Source organism: Cricetulus griseus, assembly GCF_003668045.3.
Source record: "Cricetulus griseus strain 17A/GY chromosome 1 unlocalized genomic scaffold, alternate assembly CriGri-PICRH-1.0 chr1_0, whole genome shotgun sequence".
Taxonomy (NCBI): Eukaryota; Metazoa; Chordata; class Mammalia; order Rodentia; family Cricetidae; genus Cricetulus; species Cricetulus griseus.
The window spans coordinates 57930745-57951343 of NW_023276806.1; the positions used below are offsets into that span (position 1 = coordinate 57930745).

At 42.0% G+C, this 20599-nt stretch overlaps 1 protein-coding gene across 1 annotated transcript; it reads left to right on the forward strand.

Moving 5' to 3' along the window:
* The first annotated feature begins 480 nt into the window (after positions 1 to 480).
* Hao2 (hydroxyacid oxidase 2) lies at positions 481 to 19337 on the forward strand. The gene is made up of 8 exons (XM_027393777.2): positions 481 to 1693; positions 6134 to 6266; positions 7241 to 7392; positions 8321 to 8604; positions 11279 to 11494; positions 15910 to 16068; positions 16375 to 16444; positions 17755 to 19337. The coding sequence occupies exons 2-8, from the start codon at positions 6136 to 6138 to the stop codon at positions 17808 to 17810; spliced, it is 1068 nt and encodes a 355-aa protein (XP_027249578.1). The 5' UTR covers positions 481 to 1693; positions 6134 to 6135; the 3' UTR covers positions 17811 to 19337.
* The last annotated feature ends 1262 nt before the right edge of the window (positions 19338 to 20599 follow it).

The following is a 20599-nucleotide window of genomic DNA, read 5'->3' on the forward strand; positions in this document are numbered from 1 at the left end:
AGTTATTCCTTTGGAGCTCAGAACCTATTTTTCCCATAAACAAAATGGTATTAAAGTAGTGGTTGGATTCTAAGTGATAAAAAGCTCCCACTTAATTAATTAAGTTTCTGAAAATTGGTACAGTCACAGTACAAAAGGCTGCAAAGCCTTGTCTTTTTGCACTATAAAAAATATTTTATACATAATTTCTTTTATTTCTCATGAATGTTGCTTATAGAACATTCTTCTCACAGAAGGAGAATTTAGCAAAAAGTTAAGTAAGGAGTACCAAGATGCTTCTGAGAGTGCGTTCAAGGGCTCTGGAATGATCGAGTCGCAGAGCTGTGATACGAAAACCACTAGAGCAAAATGCAAGCGTGAATCAGTGCCTTGACCAGTGCAGAGAGAGTTGAGAAACACCCAAACAGCACACTCACCATGACAGCGCATGGTCACAGGATAAGAAAGGAAGTGACATTACAGAAAAGGATGCAGGTGGCTGAGGGTCACTGGGGTGAAGGTGAGAAATTACTGTCTTACAAAGCAAAAAAATGGTCATCATGGCCTGAAAGGATCCTGTGCCTTTAACATGATGGCCCAGAGATTTGACCAGGATTCTAGGCTGATTGCAACCACTGATCAATTCTTGCAGCCTCTGACTAAACAGATGCCTCTGTTCCCTCGCTTTCAAACAAATGTGACATTGTGTTTCTCAAAGCACTCCTGTGCTGGAACACTCATTTCCTGTCATTACTCTGAGGACAGACCTGTTACTGATCCAATCCTTCTCAGGTTAGTTATTTCTGTTATGGTTGTCCTGGGGCCTCCTCTACCTAGTCCCAGGGCTACTTTCCCTTGTGATCTTGTGATCCTCACTTTGCCTAAAGGACTAAGCCCTCAGTCCTAACCCCCTTACCCTGAAAACATACAGAGCCCCATCCTGCTCTACTCTTCCTAAATAATTCAGCCATGGATTTATTGCTGCTTTTTCAAAAGATAAGTGCTGTGGCTAAAGGCTTTGAAGATTATCCTGACTTTTGCAACATCTATCTTTGAGGTTGGAATGGTTTCAGCCAACCTTGGACCCTATAATCTCCCAAACTGTGGCCTTGATTTTATCTCTGACATTCTGAATCTTGGCCTAAATTCCAAGAGCTCAGCCAAGGACACATCCGGAATTACCAAGGAAGCCTTCAGTGAGACAAACTGCTTCCCTCTCCTCCCCATTATCTCCCAGTACCCCATGATTCTCGCCTTGTTGCCCACAGAAGACCCCAGAGTCTTCCAACCAAATGCAAAATCAGATACTCCAGAGTTTCTCAAGTAAAACCAACATGCAGCCTATAAAATCTTCAAAGGAAAACAATGAGTTGTCTAGGATAATTGACTCACCCTGAACAAAACAAGGTCTTCCTCAACAAGAGAGTCAGCTCCAGTTTATATCTTGAGTCAGAGATCAAGGTTTGAACGTCAGACCAAGCAGTAGATACCCTGAACGTCCTTGCTCTTGGATTTTCATGTGGTTGCTCATTTCTAAATTGTTCCTCCAATTTTCAACCCCGAAAGAAGAACTTGAAGAAACTTGAGGCGATAAAGTTCCTGAAACAACACCTCACACATGATCCATGTGCAAAAGACTTTTCCTTATGCCCAGCCTGTTTTTTGGGACAATCAGAGTCGAAAAGAACAGACGTGAAGCTCGTGATTGAGACAGGTAATGGGCACACAGGCAATCGAATGAATAGAATTCTCCCTTCAGCTTCCTCTTCCAACTCTGGTGTGAAGCAGATTACGATATCCAAAAACATTGCACTAAGTTCTTTCTCAGATTTGTGGGAAGCTTTGAATGGCAAAGTATGACCTTTCAACCATAACTCTTACATTGTTCTTTTAATAAGAATAATTAACTCGGGAGGGGGAGGGGTGGAGAGGAAGGAGGTGGGAAGGGGTGAAGGGAAGGGGGGAGGAGAAAAAGGACAGAGACAGGGAGGAATAGAGGAGGGCAAGAAAGGAGATGCCTTGATAGAGGGAGACAGTACAGGATTGGAGAGAGGTCTGGGACAGGGGAAATGTTAGGAGATCCACAAGGATGACCCCAACTAAGAGTCTAGGCAATGGTGGAGAGGCTGCCTTTGATGCCCTTCCCCTATAATGAGACTGATGACTACCTGGTTACCATTCCTAGAGCCTTCATCCAGTAGCTGATTGAAGCAAAAACAGGCACCCACAGCTAAGCATTGAACCATAGTCCTGGAATCCAATTGTGGAGAGGTAGGAGGGATGAGCAAAGGAGCCAAGACAGTGCTGGAGAAACATGCAGAAACAGTTGACCTGACCTAGTGAGAGCACGGAGACCTTAGTTGTAAAGCTGGGAACCAGCATTGGACCAAGCCCACTGAATGTGGGTGCCAGCTAGGAGGCTAAGACAGTCTATAGGACCTCTAACAGTGGAGTCAGTGTTTATCCCTAGTGCACAAATGGACTTTGGGAGCCCATTCCCTATGGAGGGACACTATTGCAGCCCAGATACAGCAAGGAGGACCTAGGCCCTTCCCCAAGTGATATGACAGACTTTGACTGTCCCCCATGGAGGGCCTCACTGTCCCTGGGGAGGAGGTGGAGGGGAGTTGGGGGATCTTGGTGGTGAATATTGGAGGATGGGAGGGAGAGGGCAAGAGGGTAGATATGTGAATATGAGTGCCTCTAAATAAAAAAACAAATAAATAAATAAAGGGGAAAGGGGAAGGAGGAGACCGGCTTCCAGAGACAGAAGCAGCAGGAGAGAGGAGAGAGGAAAGTAGAGAGAGAGAGAGAGAGAGAGAGAGAGAGAGAGAAGCAGACAATGGGAAAGAAAGAAAGAGAGAAGGATGGGAGGTAGGCAGGACCTTTTAAAAAGGGAACATAGTGAATATGTACAGGTGGCTGCAGCTGAGGGCGTATCCTGTCAGAACCCCAAGGGCAGACAGGTACAGATTCCTGAATACCACTAACTCTGTGTATGGGGGAACTGAAAGAAATTCCTTGTAATGGGATGGATGGTGTTAATCTATGTCTTTAATTCCACATGTTGGGTTTTTGTGAAATTGAAAGCACCAGCGTTTTGTGTCTGTATGTTTAGGGAAGTAATGTCTTCTTTGTTAATTATTCCCTTGATTAGAATGAAGTCTTCTTGATCTCTTTTGTTCAGTTTTGGTTTTAACTCTATTCTATTCTTTTAGGTATTAGGATAGCAATGCCTGTTTGTTTTTTGGTTCCATTGGATTGATTGCTTTTGTCCATCCTTTCACTTTAATGTTGTACCTATTTTTAAAGCTAAGATATTTGACAACATATAAATAGATTTTATTTCTTGGTTCAAAAAAAAAAAGAAGAATGAACTCAGTACTCTAGCGACCTTTACATACATCATAAAAAGAAAAATAGATTATTGTATCTTTAAGCTTCCAAAATTTTCTCAAATGTTATTTACCATGTAATTTTTAAAATGGATAATTGTATCCTTAAGCTTCCAAATTTTTCTCAAACGCAATTTAAATTACTGATCAAAATTTATAGATGTACTTTATACATCACATATAAGATTTACATAAAATTTATATTTTAAAATACTACCATGACAACATTGCTCTTTGCTGTTGAATTGAGGCTAGCATCTATCTTTGGGAGCTAACAGGAGCTATAGTTCACAAGTCATTGCCTGCATGGCTTTATTGTCTAATCATCCACAAGTTTCCTATTCTGAGCCTCATTCACTATTACTTGAAAAGAAAGAGATTATTAACATCCCATTAGGTTTCATGCCTCTGTCTACTCAACAGAGATGTTGACAGCTACTAGTAGATAGGAAGATTAGAAGGATGTATGAAAACAAGACCGCTTTGGTTACATTTAAGGATGTTGAGACTAATGCTGTATTGTCAAAGAGCCTTCAAATTCCATAATCGCAGTACTATGGACAGGTAACTCGAAGCTGCTTCTCTCGGATTATACTCCAGCTCTATGCAGGCTTTATGCTAGACGAGTTCATAAGACCGTTGCCATGTGTATTTAATGTATAGGATGCCAACGATCGAAATCTGCTGGAATTTTATCCCCCATCAAATCAGAGACATGGCACACAGAGGAATACTAAATTGAATTAATCAACACATACACACAGTAATTCAGTGTTGTACCATCCTAAAGCCAAGAGGTACAGTGTGTAGATCAGTGGATTCACTAGGAGAATTCACAGAACTCAGTATATAGTTGGGGCTATGGGTTATTTCAGTGAAAAGATGCAAAGGAAAGTTAGGATAGGGAAGGATCTGGGAAAAAATAAAACATGCACAAGCTTCCAAGAAATGCATTGATCTTCTAATGCCAATGTGAGATGTGTTAGAGACTGTGCCTACAGACTCATGTTGGGAGCTGGTTGTACGATTACAGTCTGCACCAAAGTCCTAGGCTCCTAGAAGGAAAGCAGATGTTCAGCACAAGTCACATTGTTTATAATAACAGTTCAGAAACACTACATCACTTTTATCAGGCCCCGCTGATACCAGTTTCTGGCCATAAACTGAGCTCTAACCTTGAAAGCAGGTCTTCTGAGCAATGACATTCTAAGGGCTGGTGTATTAACTTTCCTATGCAAAGAGAATTATGAACAAGCAATTGCAAGATAGTCAGATGTTAAATAAGTAATTCATTGGCCTGGGGTTTTTTCAGTTTTGTTTTTTATTGTTGTTGATGTTGCTGTTGTTGCTTTGACACATCAGCGAGCTAAAGGGGTAAATTAAATATGGTTGCTGAATTTTGTCAGATTAACTCAGCACCTCAGGAGCTTCCTGCCCATCCACTGACAAGATTACTCTATAGATGAAGTAAGTTCATTTCCTCTTCCTAACCTCCATCTAAAGCTTCCACATCCCAGGGACCCTGGATTTTGTCACAGAACTTCTGTTTAGCCTTTTAGGTAGGAATTATATGGTACTTCTCCGTTAGACTTTCTCAGACTTTTTCCTGGTTCCAGTTACTCGCAGGCCAGTTCTGCTTCATGTCTACCCCAGGCAAGATATTCAGCACCCCATATTTTCATTTGGCTTTTTCGTCCTTTTCCATTCCATTCCAGACTGAAGAGTGAGTTTCTGAGACGTATACCTTTCCCTCAGCCAATAAGCTAAAAGTCCTTTGGTTTCTACTTTTAGGCTGAGGGTAATTTTAACACTGTTGTCTCCTAAAGTACAGTTGGCTAGAGCTTTAGAGATCTCATTTCCCATCCTTTTCTTCCAGAATCTTCTCATGTAAGAGCCCTGAATTCTGTGACCAACCCCAGTGTCTACAGCATCTTTGCAGTTATTGATCTTACTGCCCTTGCTCCTATTTGAGAAGTTACTGATGACCCCTAAACTCTGCCTTCTTCACTCTTTCTGTGTGTTTGCATCAGAAGTACCATGGACCATTGCAGGGTTTGGATCATTGATGGCAATACTTGGAAACACGATGTGTTTGGCCAAGAGGTAGAAGGTGGTGACATTTTGGCAACATGTCCAATCACACAGTCAAGGAGCAATCAAAAAAAAAATAAACAAATTGCTTTCATCCTTGGGTAATTCAGACATCCTGGGGTTCCTGGAAACTCCCTGGACACTAATACAAGTTCAGACCTGATTTTTTTTTTCACACAGTGATATGAAGCCAAATGAAAGTAATGCCACTGAGACACAAGCTAAGAAGGCAGGCAGGAGGAGGCAGGTCCTGGAAAGGGGCAAGTGAAGTGATATGGACACATAGAGACACGAGGAGTGCAAAGAAACTTCTGTTACATGAAGATCCCAGCCACCTGCAAGGAAATGAGAAAGCAAGAGACAATTGGAGGAGGTTGCAATCTCTTAAGATGTGGTACAGCCTCAACCAGATCTAATGCAGGGAATGCAGAACATTAGACGCAGACATGGTAGATATCTAGAAGACCAAATAATCTGGTGTTGGGAGTGGCCAGGAAGAGGCTGGAGGTCTTCTGATTTGGGGGTCATCAGTAAATACACTCAGTTAAAGAACACCAAAATATATATGTTACATCTAAACAGCTTCATACTCTGGGCTCCCTTTATCCTCCCTTTTATGCCCAAAGTGTCCTCACTGGGTTTGTTCTGTTTTTTTGTTTTTTTTCCAGAAATGTCTTTGGTGTCTTTGGCAGACTTTAAGGCGCATGCACAAGAACACCTATCTAAGTTATCGTGGGACTTTATTGAAGGAGAAGCTGATGAGGGCATCACATACAATGACAACATTGCGGCATTTAAAAGGTCTTCCCTTTATCCTTTCTGTTGTTACTCTAATATGCACTGCTTGAGAGCTCCTGAGATGGCAACAGTTCCGGTGTCTGCCTTCAGAGAACACAGCATACACAGGAAAATGGCTGGCTTCTGTGTTGTTTCATCATGGTGTGGGGATAAGGCATAGGGAGCGGGGCAGAAGTTTTATAGAGAGAATCTGTCTTAGATCTAGGGCAAGTGGGTTATCAGTTCTCCGTATGCCAGCAACTTTGTAACATGTAAAGATGGAACAAGCCAACAGGGGTGCCTGACAGAGAAACCTGCATGCTGATCTGGAGCTCCTGGGCTCCTAAAGCTGCTGCCTTGGAGGAGAAACATGTGAAGGAGGGGAAAGGACTCAAATTTGGAGCAAATGAGATCAAAGGGTGTTTAGGCATAATAGAAGGTTGCTTCAGGTGAGAATTGGACTTGAAAATTAAGGGTTGGAGCATATGTCAACAAACAAGAGCTATAGCCAACTTTCTATTTGTCATAAAATAGTGTTTTAGATGTCATTTGTGAATTGCCCTACTGCCCTAAAGCAGTGTATAAGTCAATGAATTAGTTTTCTGGGGTGACAGGAGGGGAGTGGTCTATGATAAGATTGTTTTTTAGGATTTTTTAATTGTTTTGTCAATCTTTCTGGTGGCACCTAAAGTCCCTTCCTTCCTTTTCTTTCCCTTTGCTGATAAAGACTAAATTAACCATCTAAGCACTGAATGGCAAGTCACAGAGGCAGGACTGTCACAGCAAGACAGAGGCTAAAGTGGACTTAGGAGTTGCTGGGTTAATGTAGGGAAATGGTTTATTGGCAATTAGCCTCCTCTTGAATTGAACCTACACTGCTAATCACAAAGGGCTCAGAGATCTAAGCCTGCTCAGATCAGCATTGGGAGTCAGGCTCCCAGCTGCAGACAGGAAGTATCACCATGCTAGAGAATAATCTACCTTATTGTCTAGTGCAGAATCCGCCTCCGCCCCCGATACCTGAGAGACGTGTCAGAGGTAGACACCAGGACCACAATCCAAGGGCAGGAGATCGAGGCCCCCATCTGCATCTCACCCACCGCTTTTCACTCTATTGCCTGGCCAGATGGAGAAAGGAGCACAGCCAGAGGTAAGAATCATCCCACTTGAAGGCTCCCTTTCCAGAAGGCTAGAAGTAAGTGTGAGGCCTCACCCAGAGAAGTGTCAGGGGGCATCAAGGCTTCTTACAAAATGGCCTTAAGGGCATTAATCTCATTGGAATTAAGAGCAGTGACAAAGCTAGACAGTGGTATGAATGTCTTTAATCCCAGCACTTAGGAGGCAGAGACAGGAGGATCTCTGTAAATTTAAGACCAGCCTGGTCTACAGAGCGAGTTTCAGGACAGCCAAAACTACACAAAGAAACCCTGTCTTGAAAAAAAAAATATTAGTAGCAAAGGGATTGCTTAAGGCATCATTTGCATAACATTGCATGTATATACTGTAAAAAAAGAAATACATGCATTGGCCACTAATTTAGCTTCATGGTGATATTAACCTACTGGGGAGACACACTGACATGATGAAAGCAGGAAATGAGAAAAGATAATTCAATAGCCACGACAAACATTACTACCTTTTCCATTTGACAAATAAAGGAACTAATAAAACCACATAGAAAAGGAGGAATGGGACTCAGTCTTCTCAGTCTTTTCCAATATTTGCTCACGATTTTGCAGTGGAGCAACATTCCAGTCTCTACATCACCTCTCCTCCACCAAGAAATCCATAGGGTGTTTTCTTTCCTACCCAACAGGTATCACACACCTGACAGCAATTCTGGGGATTCAATAGCATCCCGTGTTAGATCTTCATTATGGGAAACAAGACTTACAGAGCAGCTTACACAGAAGAGAACACAAACACTAGGTCTCTCCATTAAACCAAACACTCTCTCATCCTGCCCTGTGGGGAAGTAGAATGGACTTGGGCTTTCACTACACTCACTGGGCAACCACCAGGGAGGCTAGTTCAAACAACTTTACCTTCCAAACTGGGTCACACCCTCTGCTTTGCAGCTGCTCAAGAAGCCAACGTCTGCTATATCACCAGCACTTATGCCAGTTGTACCCTAGAGGACATTGTTGCTGCTGCCCCCAGAGGCTTCCGATGGTTCCAGCTCTATGTGCAGTCAGACTGGGAGCTCAACAAACAGCTGATTCGGAGAGCAGAAGGCCTGGGTTTCAAAGCTTTGGTGATCACTGTAGATGTACCAGTAACTGGCAAAAGGAGGCGGGACATAAGAAACCAACTGAATTTAGAGGCAAACATAATGCTGAAGGACCTCCGGTCACCTGAAGCGGTGAGAAAGATGTCACACTGAAAGGGCATTACTTACAAGAAGTGTTTAGGCCATGTAGAGACCATTATTGTCCCTCCCTCTTTTCCTTCCTCCTCTTGTCTCTCCTTCCTTCCCTCATCCAGCCCCTCCCTTCTCTCTCATGCCTTCTTTTCCACAAATATTTCCCCCTGCCTGCCTTAGTGTGGCAGACACTAGAGGGGTAGCCGTTAAAGTGGATGACCCGGTTTCAGCTGCCCAAGCTTCCAGGCAGAACTTAAGGCTCCCCTCGCTGAAGCTGCTCAGACCCTCATCAGAGATGTTTAACCAGGGCTGATGTTGGGAGACAGGGGAGCCTGAGAGAGGAGTTGTGCAAGAACTGGGGAATAAACTGAAGTATTCATCTAATATTTTCAGTTTCATGGTGGATTCAGAAAGTGATTGCTTCCCATGGAACATACAGACAAACTGACTCTGGGAAGAAGACACTCACAGCACAAGTATACCACTAGCTGGTCCAGCCAGCTGGGGTCCCAATCTGCTGCCTTGTAAACTTAGAGCTCCCCCAGACACATTAGGACACTGCAGCATGTTTTTTGGAAACCTTTCCATTAAGGGACTACAATAGACCCTTCACTATCTAACAATCGAGAAAGATGGCATGCCCTTGAGAGTGAAAATCATGGTTACAGTGATAATGGCCTTTTCAGCCTGTGGACAGCTATGATTCCTCTGGATGCCCTTGAACCAAGAGACAAATTAAAATTTAAGGAAATCTGATGCATACTATGAGCCAAGGGTAGATAATGGGCAATGCCTACTTTAAGGTTCTTACTGCTTTGGTTTCATTAGGCCATGCATAGCTCAACCATAACATGTCAAAGTGGCTGAGCAGTGGTGGCACAGACCTTTTCTTCTTCTTCTTTTATTAATTTATTTTTTACATTCCAATCTCAGTTCCCTCTCCCTTCTCTCCTCCCACTCCCCCCACCTCCCATTTGCTCCTTGGAGAGAGTAAGGCCTCCCCTAGAAAGTCTACTAAGTCTGTCCCATCATCTCATTGAGGCAAGACCAAGGCACTTCCCCACCCCACTCCCACACCTCTGTATCTAAGCTGAGCAAGGTATCTCTCCATATAGAATGGGCTCCACTAAGTCAGTTTGTGCATTAGAGTTAGATCTTGGACCCACTGCCAGTGGCCTCATACATATCTCAGTCACAATATTATCACCTTTATTAAGGGAGTCTAGTGTTCTTAATTCATTTGTCAGACCTGAGTCATTGATCTCTCACTAGCTCTGGTCAGTTGATTTTGTAGGTTTCCCCTTCATGGTCTTGACTCTTTTGTTCATATTTTTGCCCCTCCCTCACTTCGATTGTACTCCAGGAGCTTGGCCCATTGATTGGTTGTGGATTTCTGCATCTGCTTCTGTTTCTGGAAGAGGGATCTAGCTTCTCCGGGGTTGTGGATTATAGGCTGGGTATCTTTTGCTTTATGTTTGGTATCCACTTATGAGTGAGTACATACTATATTTGTCTTTCTGGTTTTGGGTTACCTCACTTAGGATGTTTCTTTCTAGTTCTGTCCATTTGCCTTCAAATTTTATGATGTCATTATTTCTTACCACTGAGTAGTACTCCATTGTGTAAATATACCACATTTTCTTTATCCAAACTTCAGTTGAGGGGCATCTAGGCTGTTTCTAAGATCTGGCTATTACAAATAATGTTGCTATGAACATAGTTGAGCAAATGTCCTAGTGATGTGGATGTACCTCCTTTGGGTGTATGCCCAACAATGGTATGCCCTTCAGGGTCTTGATGTATATAGATCCCTAATTTTCTGAGAAATTGCCATACTGATTTCCATAGCAGTTGAACAAGTTTGCAATCCCGCCAGCAATAGAGGAGTGTTCCCTTTCTCCACATCCTCTCCAGCATAAGCTGTCATTGGTGGTTTTTATCTTAGCCACTCTGATCGGTGTAAGATGGTATCTCAGAGTGGTTTGCATTTCCCTGATGCCTAAGGATGTTGAGCATTTTCTTAGGTGTCTTTCTGCCATTTGAGATTGTTCTGTTGAGAATTCTCTATCTAGATCTGTACTCCATTTTTAATTGGATTATTTTGTAGTTTGATTTCTAGTTTCTTGAGTCCTTTGTGTATTTTTGAGATCTGGGTGGCACAGAACTTTAATTCCAACACTCCTGAGGCAGAGGCAGGTAATCTCTGTGAGTTTGAAGCCAGACTGGTCTACAAAGTAAATTCCAGAACAGCCAGAGCTGTTACATGGAGAAACCCTGTCTTGAAAAACTAACAAGAAACAAAAAGAAAGGAAGAGAAAGAAAAAGAAAATAAAGGAAGAAAATGCCAAATTGACTCATAACTATTTTTCTTATTCATCTCACATACTAAACTCTGCACCCTTTTAAAGTATAGATTTGTCTTATCTGTCATTGTATCTCTAAATCCTAGAGTAATTATCAAGCAAAAATATTGATTAATGGTCAATGAGCAAGTCATTGAAGTAGAAATTCTTTATGCAAGTTTTGTGAGAGGAAGGAGTTAGACTCGACGTTGGGTAGTATTGCTCAGCTTCCATAGCTTATAAATAGCAGTGTGCCAATTGTGTCTCATCTTTTGAGTGAATAAAGTAATGTGAACATTTGGGACTTACATCTACCTTCTCATTCCCTACAGGGAAATTCCACACAATCTGCCAAATTCCACATGTCTTTGCCAAGTAGATCTTTCTGCTGGAATGATCTCTCCTTGCTTCAGAGTATAACTCAACTGCCCATTATCCTTAAAGGGATTTTGACGAAAGAGGATGCAGAATTAGCAGTGAAACACAATGTCCAAGGCATCTTTGTTTCCAACCATGGTGGGAGGCAGCTTGACGAGGTTCCTGCTTCGGTAAGTTGGATGACCACAGAGGGGATTATCTGAATGCTCTAGGTGTGTCTACGCCAAAGCCCCCTACTGAATCTGGTACACATTGTTCTCTCTCACAGGTATTGCTTATGGCTTTTAAGGGTGAGTGATTACTAATAATAGCCTACTGTAACATGACCATTTTTGCAAACTGTCTGTGGAACATATCTAAACTTTGTGGCATTGCTGCAAAACATATATCCTTATTTTACAATTAGGGATACTGGAGTTTAGAGACATCAACTGATGTAAACAAGTTCACAATGGATAATGAGGTAGACTAAGGGAGATGCTCAAAAGGCATTGAGGACCCCGTCTTGGGCCAGCAGTGATCAGATTAAAGCTGGTATGTCTTCACGGAGTTTTAGAAACTTCAAGATTTCCTACCTGACACAATGCCGGAAGGAGCAGTGCCTCACGTGGACGCAGAAGTGTGCTTCAAAATAGAAGGGAATGCGCTGCCTTACCAATGCATAGTACATGATTGAATTCCCTGTGAAAAATCTGTAACAGCTAACACTAGCTCACAAATGTGTGTCTGTTCAGCGTGGTGCTCAAGAGAAAGAAACTGAGGAAATGGAAGTAGGGTAAAAGCCTTTACATGGAAATAATTGTTAATTTGTCTTCGTAGATATATTTATGCTCTCTTTTCCCCAAAGGCTATTCTCATTTTAACAAACGTAAATGAAGCTTTTTTCCTTCTCCATTCCTTTTGCCTCTTATAAAATACCCATGAACAAAAGAAAATGATTTTAAAACACCCCTCATTTTATCACAATCATTGGTGCTAATTTTTGGTGCTTATTAACACAATACATATTTTATGGTTCAAAATACACACATATTAATATGCTTCATATTAATTGTACAATGTATTAGGCACATCCTTTTATTTATAAGTCTCTCTTCTTTTTAATGATGTGTCATGAATGGGCAGATTATATAATCAACCCCTCATTGTTGAGTACCTGCATTGATTCCGGTATTTCCCCACTTTGTTTCTTTTTGTTTGGCTTGTTTGTTGCTTTTTTAACTTTTTAAAATTTAAATTAGAAACAATCTTATATTACATATCATTCCCAGTTCCCTCTCCCCCCCATGTCCCCCACCAACAACCCCCCCACTCCCCACCCACTCCTCAAGGAGAATAAGGCTTTCCATGGGGGATCATCAAAGTCTGTCACATCATTTGGGGCAGGGCCTAGGGCCTAGGCCCTCCCCTGTGTATTAGGCTGAGAGAGTATCCTTCCATGGGGAATGGGCTCCCAAAGTCCATTTGTGCACTAGGAATAAATACTGGTTCCACTGCCAGAGGCCCATTGACTGCCCAAACCAAGATCAGGAGCCCTGGTTTGGTCCTATGCTGGTTCCCCAGCTGTCTGGCTGGGGTCCATGAGCTCCCACTTGCTCAGGTCAGATGTTTCTGTAGGTTTCCCCAGCATGATCTTGACTCCATTGCTCATCACTACTCCCTCTCTACAACTGGATTCCAGGAGTTTGGCTCAGTGCTTAGTTGTGGATCTCTGTTTCTGCTTGCATCAGCTACTGGATGAAGGCTCTAGGATGGCATTTATGGTAGTCATCAGTCTCATTATAGGGGAAGGGCTAAGGTAGCCCCTCCCCTATTGCTTAGTTCTTAGTTGGGGTAATCCTTGTGGATTTTTGGACATTTCCCTAGTGCCCGATTTCTCTTTAAAGCTATAATGGCTCCTCTGTTAAGGTATCTCTTTTCTTGCTCTCTTCTATTCATCACCCAATTCACTCTTTCTGATTCCTCATGTTCTCCTCTCCACTCTTCTTTTCCCCTCCTCTTTTTCCTACCTCTTTCCCCTCCCCCCCTTCTCCATGCCCCCAATTTACTCAGGAGCTCTTGTACATTTCACCTTCTCTGGGGAACTATGTATGTCTCTCTTAGGGTTCTCCTTGTTTCTTGGCTTCTCTGGAGGTGTGGATTGTAAGCTGGTAATCCTTTGCTCTATGTCTAATATCCATATATAAGTGAGTATATACCATGTTTGTCTTTCAGTGATTGGGTTACCTCACTCAGGTCATTCCATGTAGCCCACACTAGCTTTGGCTCCTCAGTCTTCCCACCTCTGTTCCCTGACTGTGGGAATTACAGGCATGCACCACTAAATCTTATTTTTTAAAAAATATTTGAAACAATGCATCAGTGACCGTTCTTAAAATTAAAATCTGAAGTGTGTCCTTGATTAGTTCTTCAAAAGACAGATCCCAAGAAGCAGAGATTCCAAAGCTGCTCTGGCTGTGTTCTGAGCCTTGTGGAGCTAGCTGAGTGACTTCAGGAGCTGACACTCCTTCTCCTCAGGCAAATGACAGACCAAAAAGGCTCACTCTGCTGTGTCTCTCAGTGAAGCTGAACAGAGAGGTGTAGTCATGCCTCTCAAGGCTAGAGAAGATAAGGAAAAGCGAGGGAGCATGGGACTGGAAAGGGCCCTTTCCTGCCAGGATCTGGCTTACAAACCTGGCTCACTGGCTGAGTTAGTATGGCTTCATTGTCAATAATGGGTTTTGTATCTGCTTTTTCCCATTTCGTCTCATATATTTCCTTTCAATGAGCAAAAAGTTTGATACAACTAACAAAACCAAAACCTCAGTGGAGATTGCCTAGAGATAACGCTCCTTTCTCTGAGCAGTGACTCAGAGTGTTGAGTCAACAAGAAAACCAGATTGTGGACCAGAACACAGCTTTGGATTTTAACCTTTTCAACACTTCTGTCTCATCGTTGAGCTTGAGCAAGGCCTCTTGCGATTCCATCTACAAAAGACAATCCTTAAAGGAGATGAATAAGCCTGTCCTGTGAGTGTCCCTAGAAAACACTGTCTTTGTACTTCCTCTTGGGATCAAGACACAGCATTTTCAGAGAACCTCAGTATATGTCCTGTTCTGATCTATTGAAAATGGACCATTCTGCACCCTAGACTGAAATCAACTTCTACTTTTATTATTTCATGAATTTGCTTTTTAATTTAGTGTTTGAATTTATTAATTTTGTGTGTGTGCATGCTCACACATGTGTATGTGTATGTGTGGGCATGCTCCCCTGTGTTTATGTGTATGGTTGAGTATGGCAAATGCCCTCACCTGCTGAAACATCTCCAGGACATATTTTTCTGAGACTACATCTTCTGAGACTCATATGTAGCCTAGGCTGACCATGAACTCCTGGTTCTCTTTACCTCTGCTTCCTGAGTGCAGGGTTTAGAGGCACTACCACTCTTGGCTTCTGCATTCTATTTCTAAATTATTATCAGATACACTGCTGAGTATGACTAGAGGAGTTTTTATAAATATGCTTATTTCCTTTTTCACAGCATCATAAAAATATTCCAAATAATATTTGGACATGAGTTTTCTCCAGTTATTACATAAGTCCAAAATACATCCAGGACAGCATTATTTCATCCCTGTTTTTTTATTACTATTATTCTGTTCAGATGCAGCAGCTTTCCGATGGTTTCCTTCCACCTTGTCAGTATCTGGGGCCTCTATTTCAATGCCTCTCTTTGGTTTTCTTCAGAGGAGCACAGTTAATGATCAAAGGCAACTCAGAACTACCTCTTCAAGGACCTTCATCCCAGACCCCAGGAGGGGCCTGCTGCTCCACCTTGTAGACGTGGAGGAGCCAGGGACCTGTGGGTGCCAGATGGGGATGGGGGCGGGTAAGACACCGGAGGAATCAAGGCTTTATTGTCCATGTCTGGAATTCAGAGAAACCAGGACAAAGTGACTCTGGTTTTCCTTTGTCTTCCAAAGGCATAACTTGATCTTTTATGATGTTGTTGCTAGAGTCTTATTGTCATAGCTCTGAAGAGGATGTTGGGGATGAGTTGCCCATTCATGATGACTTAAGAAATTTTGCAGTTTTCCAAGACAAGCTGATGTTTAGACACTCAGGCATAACTGGTCATATTTATTCTTCTAAAAAAAGAGACTTAGTGCCCAAGCAGTGGAGGATGGCTCTAACTGTGACATCTTAGAAACATGATAGGAGGAAAATGAAAGATGACAGGTTCCATAATGCCAAAGTAAACACTGTGGATGGGAAGATGTATCCCTGGATATGTAAGTAAGAGCCAAGCATACCTTCTAACATGGAAAGGATTTTTAAAGAGTCAGAAGCTAGACTGGAGGTAAAATCAAAAATAGTTGGAAGGACAGTGAGCAGAAGTCTCATCTGGTCCCTAGGAGTCTCCAGCCTCGTGAGGAGAATGCTGAGTTCCCACAACTGCAAGCGAGATTGGAGAATATCGTGAAAGGCTTAGCCTTTGCTGGCATTTCCTGATCCTACCCTACTTTGAGAGGACACTCGTCCTGTGACCTCATGAGAAATAAAACAGAAATACCTGAATCTATGTGTGCATTTCCTTTTCAGATCGATGCTCTGACAGAAGTGGTGGCCGCAGTCAAAGGGAAAGTTGAAGTGTACATGGACGGTGGGGTTCGAACTGGCAATGATGTGTTGAAGGCACTGGCCCTTGGGGCTAAGTGCATTTTCCTTGGGAGGCCAATCATTTGGGGCCTCGCCTGCAAGGTAGGATTGCTATAATGAGATTCTGAACTCAGCATTCATCCCCATGGTTTTCCATAACCCTGTTTCCAATGAAAACATGTCCTAAAGTTCTTGCGAAACAGTTTCAGGCCGCCTCACCTTCAGTGTTCCACAGACTTCACCAGCCTTCATGCTTACCTTTCCCCCCTTGTTTTCTTTTAGTATCTACATAATTCTGATTAATCGATTGAATCCTCCTTGCAACTGTTCTGACTGTACACATAGTTGGGGCCCAACAAGTGTCAGAGTGTTTTATCAAAGCTGTGTCTCTCCCCTCCTGCTTTCTAGGGTGAACATGGTGTTAAGGAAGTTTTAAATATTTTAAAAGAAGAGTTCCAAACTTCTATGGTCCTTTCAGGTATGTGTTCTACTCATTCCCCCTTCAGAGCTTGTGGCTGGTCTACAGACAGAAGCTGAAAACCCTCACTCTGGTTTACCCTGCCTTGGCTCAGTAGTTGTCCTGAAGACAGAACAGGATAGAAATGTTCTACAAAGAGATTGGGGAGGGCTCTCTGACAGTGGAAGCCCTTTGCTTTTCTCGAGGTCATTGTCAGTGCTAAATTAGTTCAATCTATGGCTGCCTAAGGCTCCCACCCATGGTGTGAAATTCAACCATTTCCTACCTTCTCTTAAGAAAAGAATCTCTTGGTAGGTACATTTTTGTGATACGTGTGTATGGAGATGAAGGTGGCTACATCAAATTCAATACCACACAGCCTCTTACTAAATTCCTTCAGCCTTTTTATCACCAGGGACCTCTCACTGTCCTTTGTCACAACCGCCCAGGCCACCATGCTAGCTCTGATTACTTTGTTCTTATTCAGTCCCCATGTGGAAGCTCAGATCCAGTCTTCATGTCACACACTAATTAAGATTTTCTGACAATGAGCCATCTTTCCTTGACAGAAACTTCCCTAGAAGGCATTCGGTATGTGGAATACTCACCCCATCTGTTACAGTCTCCCTGAGTCTATTCTTCCTAACAGACTAGGGCATACTGCCTAAGTACACCCACCTTGTCATAACTGAGCTCAAAGCCAAAGACAGCTATGCATGCTATTAGGTTTGGGGTACTAAAATAGAGGTGTGTGTGTGTGTGTGTGTGTGTGTGTGTGTGTGTGTGGTCTTACATTTTGATGTGGCTATGTGTAAACTATGAACAGCTCTAAGATCATTGATTCCCACCACAACCAGAATTATAATACTCGTTCAATATGAACAGCACTTTATCAAGGTAAGCACAAAGATTAAAGGCTTGCTCCTGTTGCATCATCCCATATCATGGAGTAAGAGAAATGAGCTCTGTGATTGAAAGAGGAACACACACACACAGACACACACACAGACACACACACACACACACACACACACACACACACACGTATGCACTCAAACATGGGGGAGACAGAGATAGCAAGAGACAAGGCAAGAGAGTATGAGAGAGAGAGAGAGAGAGAGAGAGAGAGAGAGAGAGAGAGAGAGAGGATATGTGTACATAGCAGCAGGTGTGGCAGTAAAGGACAATTCTTGACAGTTGCTTCTCTCCAGCTATTTTGTGGGATTCATACCCAGGTCATCAGATACATATCTGTATTCAGGGACCTCTCCCCACTAAGCCCTCTCACCTGCCTGGAAGCAAGCTTATAATTCTATGTGTGGTTCTTTCAGGTTGCCGGTCAGTTGCTGAGATCAGTCCAGACCTGATTCAGTTTTCCAGATTATAAGGAACTACTGAGACTGCCTACAAGGGGAAGACAGGCCCTCAATGTGGTGTGCAATGCTGTTCTTCTTAGGCTCTATCCTATTGAGTAGTTTGAGCCCTGTATCCTCAAAAATAGAGAGGGATGTAGAAAAGATAACTACCGCCATTGTGCATTTGGATGAAGGAATACCATCTAATGTTCTACTGGATAACTATAGTTGACAACAATTAATTGACTGTGTCAAATAGTCATGTTCCAAAAAGAAAGGAAATAGTTATGTTTGATGTGACACACCAGTTACACTCATCTGATTATTATGTATATTATACATTATGGAAATGCTATACTATCCCATAAATGTGTGCAATTAAAATAACAATGTATGTTCAAAAAGAAAAGGGACAGGGTTACCCTGATGCAGTTTTACTCATTCTGTCCTGCAAGACATATGGGAATTTTTAAGCTTTAATCCATATAGTCAAAGTCTGAAACATAAAACAGCAGAGATCAAATGAATGTTTGAATTATTCAAGGTTCTGATATTACAGAAATGTTATGTTCCATTGCCTAATGTCCATCCTAGATAGTAACTGGCCTCCAAAGAAATAGCAAAAGGAAGATTCTGACACTCATTTTCAAGACTCTATGAAATTAAAATGAACTATTCTAGTCTTTTAGCAACATGTGACAAAGAAGATACCTTTATTCTGTTCATATTGGTATTGTCAATAAATGTATGCTTTTCAACAAAGTTTATAGAGTCAAAATAATTGTAAAGATTAAAGTTTGAGAAAATTTCTGCTACCCAGAAGTCTCCAAGAACCCAGTCTCATGTAAACTCACACATAAGAAACAAGCCTCACCCATTTCCCAGAGGATGTGACCACATCTAGATAGATTTTGCTCCTCTTTAACATCTTCTACAGCCCCTTTGATCACTCCTTTTCCTGTGTTTCTATATCACAGAATTATGTGTCAGGCACCATGTATTTCTAGATCCCTCCATTTGTGCACCAGTAACTTTAATCCCACCATTCTCATCACATTAGAAACTCAATCTCTGTTCCCTCACCCACCTGGTTGTACATGACTGACTCCATCCATTGAGTAGTTTCCTAATAAACTATCTGCTTTTCAAACGAGCTCTGACTCCATTGCGATCCACATTAATTGTGTTTCACTTTACCTCAGTGATTGTCATAGTTAGCTTCAGCTGTCAACCTGACTTAGACTAGTGTCTTCTGGGAAAGGGAACCCCAACTGAAGAACTCCTTCAATAAGATTATCCTGTATCCATGTCTTGGGAGGATTTTTCTTAACTACCAATTGATAGAGTGCCTACCCTACTGTATGCAGCAAAATCCCTAGGCAGATGGGTTTGGGCTGTACTTAGAAAGCTAGCTGAGGAAGCCAGAAGACCAAGTCAACCTTTACCCTCTAACCACCTCATAACTTAAATTGTTTATGTTTCCCTGCTAATTGATGGACATGCTGTGAAATTTCCTCCAACGTTCCTGGTGATAGTCATTCTTACTGTAATAACTTCAAATGGACACAAAATAAATCTCTTCAACCTCAAACTTAGCCCTGGGGGTTTGACTGAGCTGTTGTTTGTTTCAAAATGTGTTCGATTCAAGAGTGAAACAAGGCCAGGCATTGGGGAGCATACATTTAATTCCAGCCCTCATGAGACAGAGGTAGGCAGATGGATCTCTGTGAGTTCAAGGCCAGCCTGGTCTACACAGAGAAACTATGTCTCGGGGGGGGGGGGGGGGAGTTCCGGGTATGATATAATTTGACAAGCAGATAGTAGCATTATTTTGTCTAAAACTGTAAGTGCTCCCTGAATCCATCTGCTTGAGTAATAGCCCTGACTTTTCTGAAACCTAGATTTAAAATAACAATTAAGCTGCTTTTTCTTCTAGGCTCCAACAGATAGACTGAAATTTCTAAAGGGAGAAACCAAGGCAATTACATAGAGAGAATGCCATTGGAGAGCTCACTATTGTCTAGAAGCATGAGTGTAAGATGACACACTGATCCAACTGGCAATAATTTCATGTGAGAAAGAGGAAGCCTACCACACTGACTAACCCAATTATGAGTATCAGGCCAGTGACCAGAGCAGGCTTATGCTCAAAGACTCTTGGCACTGAAGCTCAGGGGCACAGAATCTTTAAAAGCAAAAACCACATTGCGTCAACATTAGATGAGGGTCAGAGTAAGCTTATGACATTTGTTCAGTCACAAAATAATAGTTATTTCAGGCATAGCATGAAAATTATTTTCTACTTAAACCTTTTTTATTAGTTTAAATATTAATTATTTTGATTCATACAACTGGACTATGGTTATGGTCATATAAAACTCAAATGTGTTACCGAGGCAGACATGACTGTTATAGGGTAGAGAGTTGAGAAGTATCTAAGAAGAGAAACAATGAAGTCAGGACAAGACTTTTACATCACTTTAGTCACTTCAAAAGAAATGCATATTAAAATCTCAGAAAGAGATGATTTAAAACTTAAAAGTACTCTGTATTACACTATGACCTGATATAAATGGAAATATGAAAAGAGAAAATAGGCACATAGAAAGATGCTCAACACCATGCATATTAAGAAACTACAGATTAAAACAACAATAGGATATGACTGTATACCTATTGCAACATGGACAAGTCAAACCACTATGAACACCAAATGTTAGCAAGGATGCATGTTGCTGGTTAGTGTATGAAACATTATAGGCACTTTGTAAAATAGCTTGTCACAAAACTAAGCATCTTTACTAGATGAACCGGGAACTGT

Bases quoted from the DNA above. Each gene is read 5' to 3' on its own strand.
- Hao2 (XM_027393777.2), top strand. From the start codon at position 6,136: ATGTCTTTGGTGTCTTTGGCAGACTTTAAGGCGCATGCACAAGAACAC. The intron at 6,267-7,240 runs GTCTTCCCTTTA...TGTCTAGTGCAG, and splicing joins AACATTGCGGCATTTAAAAG to AATCCGCCTCCGCCCCCGAT. The intron at 16,069-16,374 runs GTAGGATTGCTA...CCTGCTTTCTAG, and splicing joins TTTGGGGCCTCGCCTGCAAG to GGTGAACATGGTGTTAAGGA.